Below are 13,595 nucleotides of genomic sequence, written 5' to 3'. Positions count from 1 at the left end.
AAGTCACACACAGATTTCAACATTCAGCGCACTAACCACAACTATGGTAACAATTGAGGAATTTATTTATTTTTATTAAATGTAACAATAACCATTTTTTTGCTCTTTTTGTTGTGCTACTACTGACATAAAACAGCAAATAAAATAAACAACAACAGTAAAACAATGTAATTGCATAATTTATTCATGCCCCAATGCATTCTGGGAATCAGTGATTCTGAGTTACTCTCACTGTTCCTCAGATCACAGATTCAATTAAGTTAATAAAACTTAAATGGCTCAAGTAAACTGAACTAAAAATAAGTAAGGAATGCTTTTAATATATTAGTAAATAAGACTTAAATTACACTTAATACAGTTAAGTAAAGATTACTTAATTGAATTAAGGCAACGAGTTTGCACAATTTAATTAAGTAAACTTAACAAATTACATTTTTCAGTGTGGTCTTACAACATCAAACCAATAAAAGAAAAAAGCGCAACAGTTCTCAAAAACAACAACAACAACAACGACAACAACAAAAATAGAGTAACAGGGTTGGAAAAGTCATCAGTCCCTTGACCTTTCCAGACCCTTCTTCCCCTCCCCCTGCCTCTCTCTCCCACTCGTTTCCTGTCTTATCTCCACTGTCCTATCAAGAAAATAGAATAATAATAATAATAATAATAAAATAAAATGTTCCTCTTTTTGTAAGCCACATTGGATTAAAGCATCTGCGAAGTGCATAAATGTAAAGGCATTATAGGCACACACTTCAATTACCCTGTCTGCTTTAAATGCTCAAGCTCTTTAAAGTAATGTGGCTTCTGATTGACTGTAATTATTTTTTATCAATCTTTATTGCAGATGCAACTTTTAAATGTGATTGGAGCTAATCACATTTAATGTCTAATTATGTAAAGGACAGTTACTGTGTACTGTGGAAAGCGGAAAAGAGACACCAACAAGATCAGAATAACCATAAAGGAGCAATTCTAGGCTCCTTAATGACCTCACAGAGTCTAATGAAAGAAAATCAAATGTAATTTGAAGGAAAAATAATATGAATAAGACAAATATGAGGTAGACATTTATGGTTAATGTCTTGCACTGTTTTAGCACTTAAGGAAATGTTGAGTCTCACTGTGGCTATATGAAATATGAAAAAGTGGCTATAAGAAAGTGTGATTTTTATATAATAATAATAATAATATGAGCTACCTAGACAGATTTTTAAGCCCTATGCCACCATCTAGTGTCCTAATTTGTGCAAATGTTCTAAATCTAAAGCCCCAGGTTCCTCTACTGAATGGGTAAAAGTTGACAAGCACTGACAATATATGCATAAAACACATATTCAACAAACATTGATCTATGCATGTGCGGCATCCTCCTGATCTATATATGTGTCATATGATTCTTCTGCATAGAGAGATTGTTACAGCCAACATCAGGACTACACCTCTGGCACTAAAAGTTCTGAAACAGTGTGTTTGACTAGACAAACCATGTGCTGATGCTGTAAAAAAGCTTCTTTGAGATTTGAATCAGCAGCATTTTCACCTTCCAAACTAAGCTGAAATTATTTCACACCAGTGGTGTTGTTTTACTTTAGGACTTGCCAAAGACCATTTTATTTTCTCAACCAACCACCATATTTTTTGTTGTTGCTGCTAACCAAACAGTTTTGGTGAGAACTGACTTCCATTGTATGGACAAAAATGTTCCAAAGTAGAAAGAAAGTCAGTTTGGTTACAGTCCAGACTTGTAACAGCTTGAGCATCATCCATTCAGCTTACTTACATTAAGTTACAACTTCCTGCCATCCAAAAACTAAAGTTGCATTACAAGCTGCTTTTGATGCAACAGTAAGAAATAATAAAATTCATAGCCACAATTTCATATATATTATATTTGTAAATAATATTTCCATTAAGATGGGAATTGATTAAGGACATGAAATCCTCATTATTAATTCAGTGCATTTATGCCATGATGGGATGGTCATTTTTGTAATAACTCAGGTATCAAGAGACAGTATGTTCCCTTAACAATACATGCATTCATGACAGCAAGCTCTTGTTGGATAGGAAAGTATTCTTGTAAGTTTGGATCAACATGCTTCTTGTGTTTTGGCCAACATATTTGGTGACATATACATCATTTAGCACACACCAGGCAATTGTTGCATGTGGACTAGAGCTCATCCTTGTAGACTGCACTGGAATCAAATAAAACTATATCAACAGACTCAATGATTTCAATGTTCAGTGTCTGCAAAAAAAAAAAAAAAGCAGCAACATTGTTCAATAGACCAGCCATGCATCCTAATGTGCATGCTATCCAACCTATCTGCCCTAAAAAGTATTGAAAATTACTACTATCACATAGAATTTAGGATGGATAGTATGCACATTGCAATGCAGGCCATGTCTGTACTGAACATTGTAGTCAAACTCCATTAAGTGTGCAGGCCATCTGGCAACACGTAAACCAGCTTGACTATTAAATTTGCTTATAAGAATAGTACTAAGAGCTTGATGGTTGGTGCAAAATAGGAATTTTCTTCTCCACAGCCACATACGGCATTTCTCTGCAGCTCAGACACATGCCAGTTCTTCCTTCTCTAAAAATGAAGTATCTTCATTTAGCATCGAACAAGGAGCGTAAAGCGAAAGCAGTAGTTCACAGGAAAGTATTATGTTGTTGAATAAGGGGCTGAATAAGGAAAGAGCAGGACTATCCACAATTGCTTGTTTGACTTGATCAAAACTTCCTTGCGCTGCAGTTGTCCAATGGAATTCAGTCTTTGCAAAGCAAGGCTTTTACTGGCTCGAGCTTAGGCACAAACTTGCTGTACCAGACGTTCCCCTTCAGCTATGATTTTGGCATCTGCTACTGTTGTTTCAATTTGTCTTGCAATAGATAGCATCTTTTTCAATGGTTAAATCTGGCTTAAGTAACAATCTTTCGCAAATTTGGGACATGCACATTTTTTCAACAATCTGATTGAGGATCATTTCATGCTCAGTATCTCAAAAACTGCATGTATGAAGTGCTGTAGAGATGATGCCAACTCCTCAGAGGACCTCAGATGATGCCAGCCTGGAAAGAACATACAGCACTACCAGATTTTGCTATAAGTTGATTGCAGCATATAATTCATTACTGTTAATAGTGTCCATATGTACATCAACTTGACAGTCACCACTACTAAATATATTGTAGAAACTTTAATTTTCCTTAAAGCTGCTTTGCAAAGGTTTGTATTGTGAAAAGCGCTATACAAATAAACTTTAATTGAATTGAATTGAATTGATGTATGATCAATGGGCTCACCTATTGTCTAAAGTGGTATCTCTCTTTAACCACATTCAGTTTAGGAGAACAGAACTGTTTTAGTGCTTGTAAAGATCCACTGTATAAGTGGTAAGAGGTAAGGTACTGTAGATTTGTTGACCTTCCATTCCCAAACAGTGTATCCAGAAGGGCTGTCATCCACTTGACAGAAAACTCTTCTCCCCAACAGCAAGAAAGTAGTTCTGAAATAACTTTTCCTATGAATCAAACGAAAGTATTGGTTCACCTGGGTATTCCAGGAATGCTACTGGAGGTTGTCGAGAAAGCAGGGACAGGCTAACATTGTTGTCACCACTTACGTCGAAGGGGGATTAGATAATAAACAGGCCGAACCCAGGCTGTAACTCAGCACTTCTTTATTTTACTGAACTTTCTTTGCATACTTCATACATCATTTGAAACATTTTATACCACCATACAATCTAGTGGACATGTATAGTGTAGAAGTGCAATAGTAATGCAAGGAGGCAAATAGGTGCTCATTCACATGAACGACATTCATGGAGTGTGTATGGTATCAAGGACGCGATCTGTGAGATCGAAGCACCGAGACGTTGCTGATGCCGTGATATAATTGGCATGCTAATTATCTGGACCTGTCAGCGACTCACAGTCCTATAGTGTGACATCGATGACAACCTACAGCCAATGAGACAGCAAGGGAAACTTCAGGGGGAGGAGTCATAATAGACCTGCAACAGGACATCAGCAAGCAACCATATTCTCCTTTATGTTCTTCTTTAATTTAAAATTTTCACTGCAATTTATTGTACATACAACTTTCAGACAGTCATGCAGTGTGAGATCAGCAAAATCAATCGTGACTTTGAAAATTGTGCAGTGTGAACTTGGAACTAAGAGAACACAACTACAATGGATTCACATTCTTTGATTAGCACAGAGTGATTTTTAATTTAGTTCTGTTATCATCTTGAAAGGAGGGAGCAGAACCATTAGTAATACTACTTAAATTGAACCAATATGAAAAAGACATTGGATGTTTGGCACTGAATGAATGGAAGGTTAACCTAACCCTAAACCTAAACCTAACCCAGTGTTTCTTGGCAAAACAGCATGCAAAGTAGAAAGAAAGGCTTCTTTCTACTTTGAATGCTGTTTGGCCAAGAAACCAGAATCAGTCATATGGATCAAATCACACAGCAGTTGTTACATTTTTACATTTTCTTACATGCACAGACTCACATCTCATATTACAGTATATAATATTTTTGTGCATTCATTGGCTTTATGTCTTCCAAAATGTAGATGAATGGACAGTTTCAGTTTTTATAGTTTCAGATTGTCAGTGCTTCATACATAAACATACCATTGTACCTTTTTTTTAAAAATCCATTGCTTTTGAAACAGTCAGGGTGTTTGAAGTTTAGAATATATTTTTATTACAAGTTTATTACAAGCATTTGTGTTTACATTACATTACATTTAAGTAAAAAAAAAAGAACCCCAGAATGGATCTCCATTCTCTACTTTATCTATTTGTTTCTTCTTCTTTCTTAAATTGTGGTAACATAACAGTAAATAATCTAAGCCAGGATTTAAACAAAGTTTAAGAGTCAGACTAATGCCTTCATCTAGGTCCTACTAATGGTTTGGGTGTAGTTCTGAATAGATGTTTGAAAGTATGCAGGAGTGTTTTTATGAGGTTGAAATATTATAATGTAAGATTTTGGTATGAAGTAACTGAAGAGAATTCCATTTATACTGGATATCTGGGCCGTGGCATTCAAAATGATGACATATTTGCTTTTGATAGTGAGGTATGCTGTGAAATATGCAATCCAGGTCAGATAGTACAAAATTAGGCTGAAAGTTATTGATTTGGCCTCATTGTAATTTTTCGGCAGATCTCTTCCCATGTAAGAAAACAGGAGACACAGGAAACCAAGAAACCAACTTATAAACACAACTATGGTAAAGGTTATAGTATTCCCCATTTCACAGATGAGCATAAGTTGGTCTTTATAAGTCCATGAGTCAGCAATGAGTTTGACAGGACTGGCAGTCATCCATATCACACAAGAAATAAAATGAATGAAAGAAGCAAATGCAATGAAAATCCACTGGCCATTGTGTTTTACCCAAAGGCTGTGCACTTTAGGAAACTGAGCAGCCATTTTAAAAACACAAACAATTTGAAAGGAACGGACAGTCAAACAAGAAATACAGACAGTGAAGAAAAATTCAAATATGGCATTTCTTAGGAGGCAAAATACAAATGTGGGTTTTCCAAAGAAAAAGAACGCACTTATGCTAGACAAAATCAAACTGGTCAACATGAGGAAACACATGCTGCCACCAGCAGACTTCACCACTGGTGTGTCATAACTGTAGGCAAAAATGGAAAATATGGCAATAAGTAGAATAATTAGGCATACGGTAGAAACCATGATAGCGATGGAGGCGATTTCTGTGAACTGAGGATAGACAACAGAGCGTGTCTTACATGTCGTGCTGCCCTCATCAGACCATTCACTCTCTGCACATGGAAAACAGGTATATGGGTCCCCTGAAAAACAAAACAGTAAAGTAATATGAATGCTTAGTAGTATTATGTTTTCCAAAAGCAAATGTAACTGAGTATGGGAAAATGTTTTAAATCACACTTTAAAAAGCACCATAACTTCAGGTGGATTGAAGAAGCTTTAAGGGACAGTCCACACCATTAATCATTTACTCACATTCCAGTTGTTCCAAACTTGGATAATGTTGTTTCTTTGGAGGAACAGAAGATATTTTGAAGAATGTTGGTAACAAAATAGTTTCCACTGATTCTGATTTTAGACAAAAATTACAATGGAAGTCAATAGGATAGAAACTATTCAGTTAGCAACATTCTTCAAAATATCTTATTTTGTGTTCTCCAGACAAAAATAAATATATACAAAGTTGTCACTGACCACTGCTTAAGGTACTTACGTGAAAAATCCACATAGCTGTTAGGTTGGCATTTTTTACAAGAAAAACAGCAACTATGAAAACCTTCAGGTTGCCTTGAATGTCCCGTTGTACACTCAACAGAGCAGTTTGAAAAAGGAACCTTAAAAGAACAGGAAAATATGTTATTACAGTTTATTCCGTTTTGAAGTGGGACTTTGGTGCTGCATCATGAAGTTGACACTACAATAAACATCAACAGCGTGACCAGTGTCTGAAGCATGTGTAACAACACACTAATGTTTATTGCTGATGACAGTTCATTACATACGAGAGTATAAAAGGATAGATGCAATACACATCATCAGCTTTTTTTTTTTATCTTCAGGAGCCATTTGTTTGTAGCATGTGTTATTAAAGATAATGGAAAATTCAAGCAACACTTTTGAAACAAGAGTGTTTCAGAAAATGTGCCTCCATTTCCTCCTGAATTTGAAACCTGAGATCAAAGCAAACACTGTGACAAACTCACACAAACTCAGGAAGCTTTACTTCTCAGGGGATGGTGACAAGCATCTAAAATACTGAAGCAGATCAGAGAGTTAGATTGTGATAATTGAAAGTTAAACTGGCTAAAGATTTTCAAAGTGAGGAAGCTCTTTTTCAATCCTCAATTGCCAGTTCCAGCAATCTGCTGGATTGGGAAGCTTAGTCTCTGGCATATTCAGATCCAGCAGAGAGCATGCTGCTTGTGCCATCTAGCTTTGAACCCTGGTCTCACCCTCTGGCTTTTTGGTATTTCATTTTAGGCAACTGTGGGGAAGTTTTTGAGATGCAAGGGTACAGTCAAGAGCAATCAGGTAGTATATGTCTGCACCAATCTGGTTCTCCACCCAAGACCACCAACACCTCTGGCCCGGTGAGAGATAACTGGAGGTTAAATTATTCATAACTAACTTTATTTTTTTCTTGCAGGCTTACCTTTTTTTATATGTTTTTGAGAACAAAATGTACACAAAATGACACAATTAATAAGAGATGGTCTTAGAGCCTGGGTGATGAAAGTACTGGGCAAACTGAATTATGTCTTGCTCTCGTTTGGCTCCCTTTCCTGAGTAAGGATAAGGATGTATGTATGAGTGGCAACATAGTTAGAGAGTCAGACTTATAATCCAAAGGTTGCAGGTTTGAGTCTCATGGATTGTAGGTAGGGGGAGTGAATCTACAGTGCTCTCGTTCACCCTAAATATCACGACTGAGGTGCCTTTGAGCAAGGCACCAAACCCCCAACTTCTCCCCGGGTGCCACAGCAAAAATGGGTGCCCAGCCTGTGGGGTGGTAGTACTGAAGATTGTAGTTAGAAAAGCTCCCTTCAGTAGACTGAAGACAGTCACAATACTGTTCAGAGATGCCTTGGTTATTTTCGCCTTGCCATATAGCACTGAAGACAGAAGCTTATGGAGCATTATATCACTATATATGGGATGGACCCATAAAATTGATGTGCTTCTGACTCGGGCTGAGTAAACCATAGAGTCAGTGCTATGTCTGCTATGTTTGTGTGTATTGACAGTTTGATAAAGCAGGCATTCCAGCAGTATGTCATAGTGGGCAATGGTTTCCCACAGTGTACTTCAAGATACAGAGTTGAGGTTCCAGCGTATTGTTACGCATGCAACCTCGGTTCCCTGAGAAGGGGAACAAGATGCTGCATGTTGTTACCATGATTAGGGCTTGCTTGCATGTTTTCCTCACACTTGTGACATCACTGTCATCACCAGTGAATACTGGCATGCACTTACACGTTTCAGACACATTTAAATGGAATCAAACTGATATTTGCTGTATGGGTTAGTATATAAAACCATGGGCATCGGAACCATTGAATGTGGGTGGGACACTTTTGAAGACCAATGATATCAGACCCACCCACTTTTACCGTCTCTAATTTGGTGCACTTTTTAGAGCGCCATCAGTCAAATCCGTTCCACATGACGAATGCGCTAATCGATTAAGGTCAATGCTCATGCATATGAACAGGCAGCATCTGGGGTGAAGGAGTGGACGGGGGGGCGCAGGCACAACAGACACAATCATCAAACATATTACAAAGGAAGTGGGCACCACAGTCCTGACCGCATTGCTCTTTAGTGGGTGTGTTTAGGAAATATTCGCGCCTACCCACCCACATTTATTTTGCTTCCACCGCCCATGTATAAAACTGAAGTAGATAAATAATTAAAAAACTGTAAAGCTAAATGTTTAGATAAAAGTTCAACAAACAATGACTTACTGAACCACTGTTAATCCAGGGCATAAGAGAGTTATCAATGGTAAAAGTAATTTCTGGATGTGTATCATATGTTCCCACCATCTCAAACTGTGGAGGATTCATATTAGTCCGCCAGACCACAACAGCAAAACTGATGGTTGGATCATAATTGTCATTGTATTTCACCTGACGGCCACTGAGTGGAAAATCTAACTTCTTTATCTCTCCCAGAAGCTGTTGTGTGTTGTGTACAAATAAAAAAGACAAAAAAATTATAAATTATTATTATTATTAGATTAATAAATTTAAAATTACTTCTGTTCTACTCATTTATTAAATTGCATAATAAATATAAGTAATAATTCAATATAATGAATATAATTTAATTTGAAGAACATTATTCATTATATAATTATTTAAAACATTGTTACTTCAATAATGTGATTAAAAAAAAATCTACTTGTCATGGATTCAGATATATTCACTTACCATGTATGGCTTGGCCATTGTGTTTTTAGAACATTCATTGATGTCACACTGCAGAACCTTATGTAAGGCATGAGCTATAGTATATATGGCAGCATAGATGGCAAACGAGAATGTGGGATTTTCATTTATAATCTCCTCTGCAGTCAACAATGAGCAGTAATCACAAAATTGATTACATGTCTTGCTCTTCCCCTGAATGTCACTCTCAGCTCTATCATTATGACCAGCATCAAGTGCTCCTCTGGTTTTATAGATGAATTCATCAAATCCCGATAATGATAACAGTCTCTCGGTAATGCCAATGATTGTGCCAATTTTTTCAATTCCTGGCTCTCTTGGAATCTGTTGATTCATAGACCATGCTTGACTTGCAATCCACACTTTGTCTTGGATGTTGTTTGCTATGGCTGCTTTGATAATTTTGCTTGCATATTGTGGCAAAGCATACACCACAATAACATTGATGTTGAGCATATCAATCTTTTTAAGTGCAAGGCTGTAGTTTGCATTTAGACTCAGACCCTCTTGATAGGCCAAACAAATGCCAGTGTTGCTTATATACTTGTTAAACAGTTTTAGTCCATCTGAACTGTAATCATCTTGGCTACCTAAAAAGGCAACCCAGTTCCATCCAAACCACCGAATGATGTGAATAATCATCTCTATCAGATCTTTGTTGCTAGGAATTGTTCTTACAAAAGAAGGATAATGAAGTTTATTGCTTAATGCATAGCTAGTAGCTCCATAATTCACCTTTAAAAGAGAAGAAAATAGAAGAAAACTATATATACATATATATACAAACAGAAGGTAGTAAGTGTATTTTTCATTACGTAAACTTCATAAAAAAAAAAATACCATTGGTATAAGGTCCATTGTGATCAGTGGTGCGATAGTAATAGTTTTTGAGCTTCCATATGGTCCTGTTAAAGCAATCACTTTAGGCTGATAGTTGTTGAGTTTTTCTTTAGGTTTAATTGATCCATTCTTTGAGATTAACTTTAAGACTGAATTTAAATTCTTTGTATTAGAACAATGGTCAAAAATTTCATAGCCCAGAGAAACATTAGGCAGAAGAGTGGTGGAGTTATTAATCTCCTCAACAGCAAACCTCATTACTTGCAGCATCTGATAACCAGATTTAGAGGAAAGGTGCCTTGAAAACATCAGTAAGGAAGTTAATAGCATGTAAATGAATATTCATTTTAGAAACATGACTTTAAGCAAATGCAACTATGCTTCACATTACTGATAATCGTAGACTGGTAAAAGGTCCTTACTTACCTAAAACATTCAGTGGTCTCTGTGGAAAACAGGGTTGTTTCATGTTCAATTTCATGTAAAGCGAAAAGGCCACCCAATAAGTAATCTCCTTCTAAGCTGAAGTCAGATGTTGACCAAGAAACTTTGGAAAATAAACAGTTAGTAAAGCTTACAAGCAAAGTGTAAATGTTACTGAGATGCATGGTTTATGATGGGCAGCTGGTCCTAAAACAGGGATGTATAGTGGCTAGCCATTTAAGAGCAGTCAAGCTCATATTGTAAACTTAATTTTCTTAAAACACATTTCAATTTGCTTAACCACTATATTCACTGATACATATGTCCATTTCCATATCTAACTCACAAAGCATATGTCAGTTATTAAATAGAGCATTACACCACAAACGTCTCCTCATATGTAAAAAAAAAAAAAGAAAATACAATTTTCAAATCAAACTCTTGTGAACCTTCTGAACTCACAGTACAGTTTTTTTGTTTACAGTTGGATTAGAATCACAAAGTGTTTACAGAAATGGTGAAAAAAAAATGTTGAAAAGAAAGAAAAAATTACTCTGCTGTTTGTATATAAACTACATAATACTTTACCAATCTCATGATGAAAACGTATCTGTGGGATCTTTGTCACGAGACGCAAAATACATGCCAATAAGTATCACTGCAGATTCCAACAGAAAAGTCCACTGAGTGGCACTAAAAGACTGTCCCCCCAGAACAGATGAATGTACATATGGTATGTTTCATGTGACGTTGATTTTGTACGTGTCACCGCAGTTTTGACTTGAAATGTCCAATGAGTGAGGCTATAACTCTAATGCTCTATGATGTTTTAAAATAATGTACCATCTGCACTACACCTAAACGACATAAACACAATCACAAGCACACTGTTTTTAGCTAGTTTTTCGATTTCTCATCTTTCAGCTCTTTCAACATTAGTCATGTTTTTCACAGGATTTGTACCCTAGGATTCCACATTCTAAGTCCAATTCCATGCCGGCTGAGCTACCAGGCAAGCTTGTTACGTACAGTGTTATGTCCATTTTCAACCCCCTACCAAGTTATTACCCCCCTCGTTGAAATCCCTACATGATTGCTAAATCCTAAACCTGCCTTTACACCTAACCCTAAACCTACCAATACTAGTGGGGTAGTAATTTACAACACTGGAACACTAGGTCAACATGGGAAGGCGAAAAAAATGGAGCTGTAATCATAACTGTGTACTAATGATTATAAGGGCTCACTGTTTTACCACCCTTTAGTGTTCATTTCTGTTGGAAACTGCAGTGATATGTACTTACTGGTACATATTTCAAAAGTTCCCACAGGTATGTTTTCATCATGAGATCAGGTAGGATTTTACATGTATATGTTACATTTTTTTTACTACAGTGGCCATACATCTCCATCGGTTTGAATACTCCCTACACAGCCAAATACAGAAATGCACTGCAAATAGCACAGACCTCGATGGAAATTTTTTAAGGTGACCAAAACAAGTGATGAAACCTGCCTGGATATGCTTACTGTTCAATGTCTACTCAAAAGTAGTAATGTTCATGACTTGAAAGGTGAATTTTGTTTATTTTAACATCCTGTTTGTGCAATTCCTTAGCATTTTGGACATTATTAGCCTAAACAATCTGAAGAAATACACAATTAAGTGTGAAACATTACGTTAGCACTATGTTATCTGGAGCAATGCAGAGTAACGCTCACAATGTGCATTTGAAAACACATTTAACAAGCAAAAACCAGGAGACATACAAGGCAGAATCACAGGCATCTATGTACATTTCACAACTGACAAAGAACAAGTGAAACATAAAGCTGATATATACACAGGGGGGTAACAAGCTAACAAGGAAACAAGATAAGGCACAGCTGGGGAAACTAATCAAGGGTAATAACTACCAGAGATAAGGTGTGTTTGACTTCATCTACGGCTACAGACGGCGATCAACGAGATTAGCCGAGAGCAGTGGGGGGGCGGAGTTGAAAACGGAGGCGTCAAGTCGCACGCTTTCTGCTCTCGTTAGTGAAGCTCTCGCGGTGTTTGCATGCTCTATCACAGATGAAGTGAATTAAATGCAATATTTATCAAATACACAGACTTTTCAAAAGCGTTTTCATGAGCAACAGAAACACATTTCATATACTGCTTAATACAGCGCCATCTGAACAAGAATAATGATCAACATAAACATATACTATTTAAATACTAATAAAGTGGGGTTATGTATGCTTTTATCAGTGTTTTATGAATAAATGTGACTCAATATAACATTGCAACTACAGTAAAAACACTTTTACTGTTCTAAAAACACAGATTTGTCAGCATTATCGCCACTTGAGGATGTTAGAATAAACCCAAAACACACGTGTTCGTTGTCATGCGGTGAATCTGGCCAATCGTGAAACAGCCATGTGGTCATCAGAGCTCCTGCAGCCGCTCTGAAGAAACTGCGCCGGTCTGAGTCAGTCGGCTGCTCTCGAATCGCTATCACTTTGATGACACACGTGACAGTCACGAGGCATTGGCGCCGCCTCAAGTCTGACAAAATTTCTAACCGGCATGCACAGTTTCAAGTCAGAATTTGTTGAAGATTAGCAGATAGGCTGTCGAATCATTAAATCATAAGCAGTTGTTTTTTAAAGGGGTCATCGGATGCCCATTTTCCACAAGTTGATATGATTCTTTAGGGTCTTAATAAAAGTCTATAATATACTTTGGTGTAAAACAACACCCTTTTTACCTTGCCAAAATCAGCTCTGCAAAAATCAACCTGTTCTGGTCGAGGTTGCTTTAAATGTTAATGAGCTCTGCTCACCCCGCCCCTCTCTTCTCTGTGGAGTGACGAGCCTGTTTACTTTAGCTGCATTTAGCCACTAAAATTGCTAACTAGCACATTATTAGGAACGGGGATCGCAAAGACTCATAAAAAAAGCCTTATACTCATCTCTGCTGTAAGTGAAACGATCATGAATGATTTGTGTGAACATAGACGGATTATGTAGATCAGGAGGAGCATTCCCTTCACAAACGTCAGGAGTAAATGACGACCACTGTGTTCATTATTACATCCAGCAACACCACACCTGAATCGCTCAATCAGAGATATTTTTGACTAACTTACATCTCTGCTCCTGCATTGAAACAATGGAGGTCGGACTGTTACAGCTGATCTGAGGTAAGAGCTCATGTCAATCAACTATCGTGGGAGCGGCCTCTGTCGGTGTGACACCACACTGACAGGCATCTGAGAACGGCTCGATTTGAAAAAGGGGATATTATTTTTACAGATTAATTAAAAA

At 37.1% G+C, this 13,595-nt stretch overlaps 1 protein-coding gene across 1 annotated transcript; it reads right to left on the bottom strand.

Moving 5' to 3' along the window:
• Positions 1 to 2,176: 2,176 nt before the first annotated feature.
• Positions 2,177 to 10,163, bottom strand: LOC127169868 (taste receptor type 1 member 1). Its single transcript, XM_051117531.1, has 6 exons — positions 9,855 to 10,163; positions 8,997 to 9,749; positions 8,529 to 8,741; positions 6,278 to 6,398; positions 5,737 to 5,837; positions 2,177 to 2,254 (listed from the first exon to the last, which is right to left on the bottom strand). Exons 1-6 carry the CDS (start codon positions 10,161 to 10,163, stop codon positions 2,177 to 2,179), a joined length of 1,575 nt encoding a protein of 524 aa, XP_050973488.1.
• Positions 10,164 to 13,595: the final 3,432 nt, after the last annotated feature.

Source organism: Labeo rohita, chromosome 8 (assembly GCF_022985175.1).
Source record: "Labeo rohita strain BAU-BD-2019 chromosome 8, IGBB_LRoh.1.0, whole genome shotgun sequence".
Classification (NCBI taxonomy): Eukaryota; Metazoa; Chordata; class Actinopteri; order Cypriniformes; family Cyprinidae; genus Labeo; species Labeo rohita.
This window is presented reverse-complemented; position numbering and strand designations above follow the sequence as displayed.

Coding starts and splice junctions, on each gene's coding strand:
- LOC127169868 (XM_051117531.1), bottom strand. CDS start 10,163: ATGTTTTCAAGGCACCTTTCCTCTAAATCTGGTTATCAGATGCTGCAA. Junction 5,838..6,277: donor CAGCTATGTGGATTTTTCAC/GTAAGTACCTTA, acceptor TTCCATGTGCAG/AGAGTGAATGGTCTGATGAG. Junction 2,255..5,736: donor TCGCTATCATGGTTTCTACC/GTATGCCTAATT, acceptor TTTTTTTTGCAG/ACACTGAACATTGAAATCAT.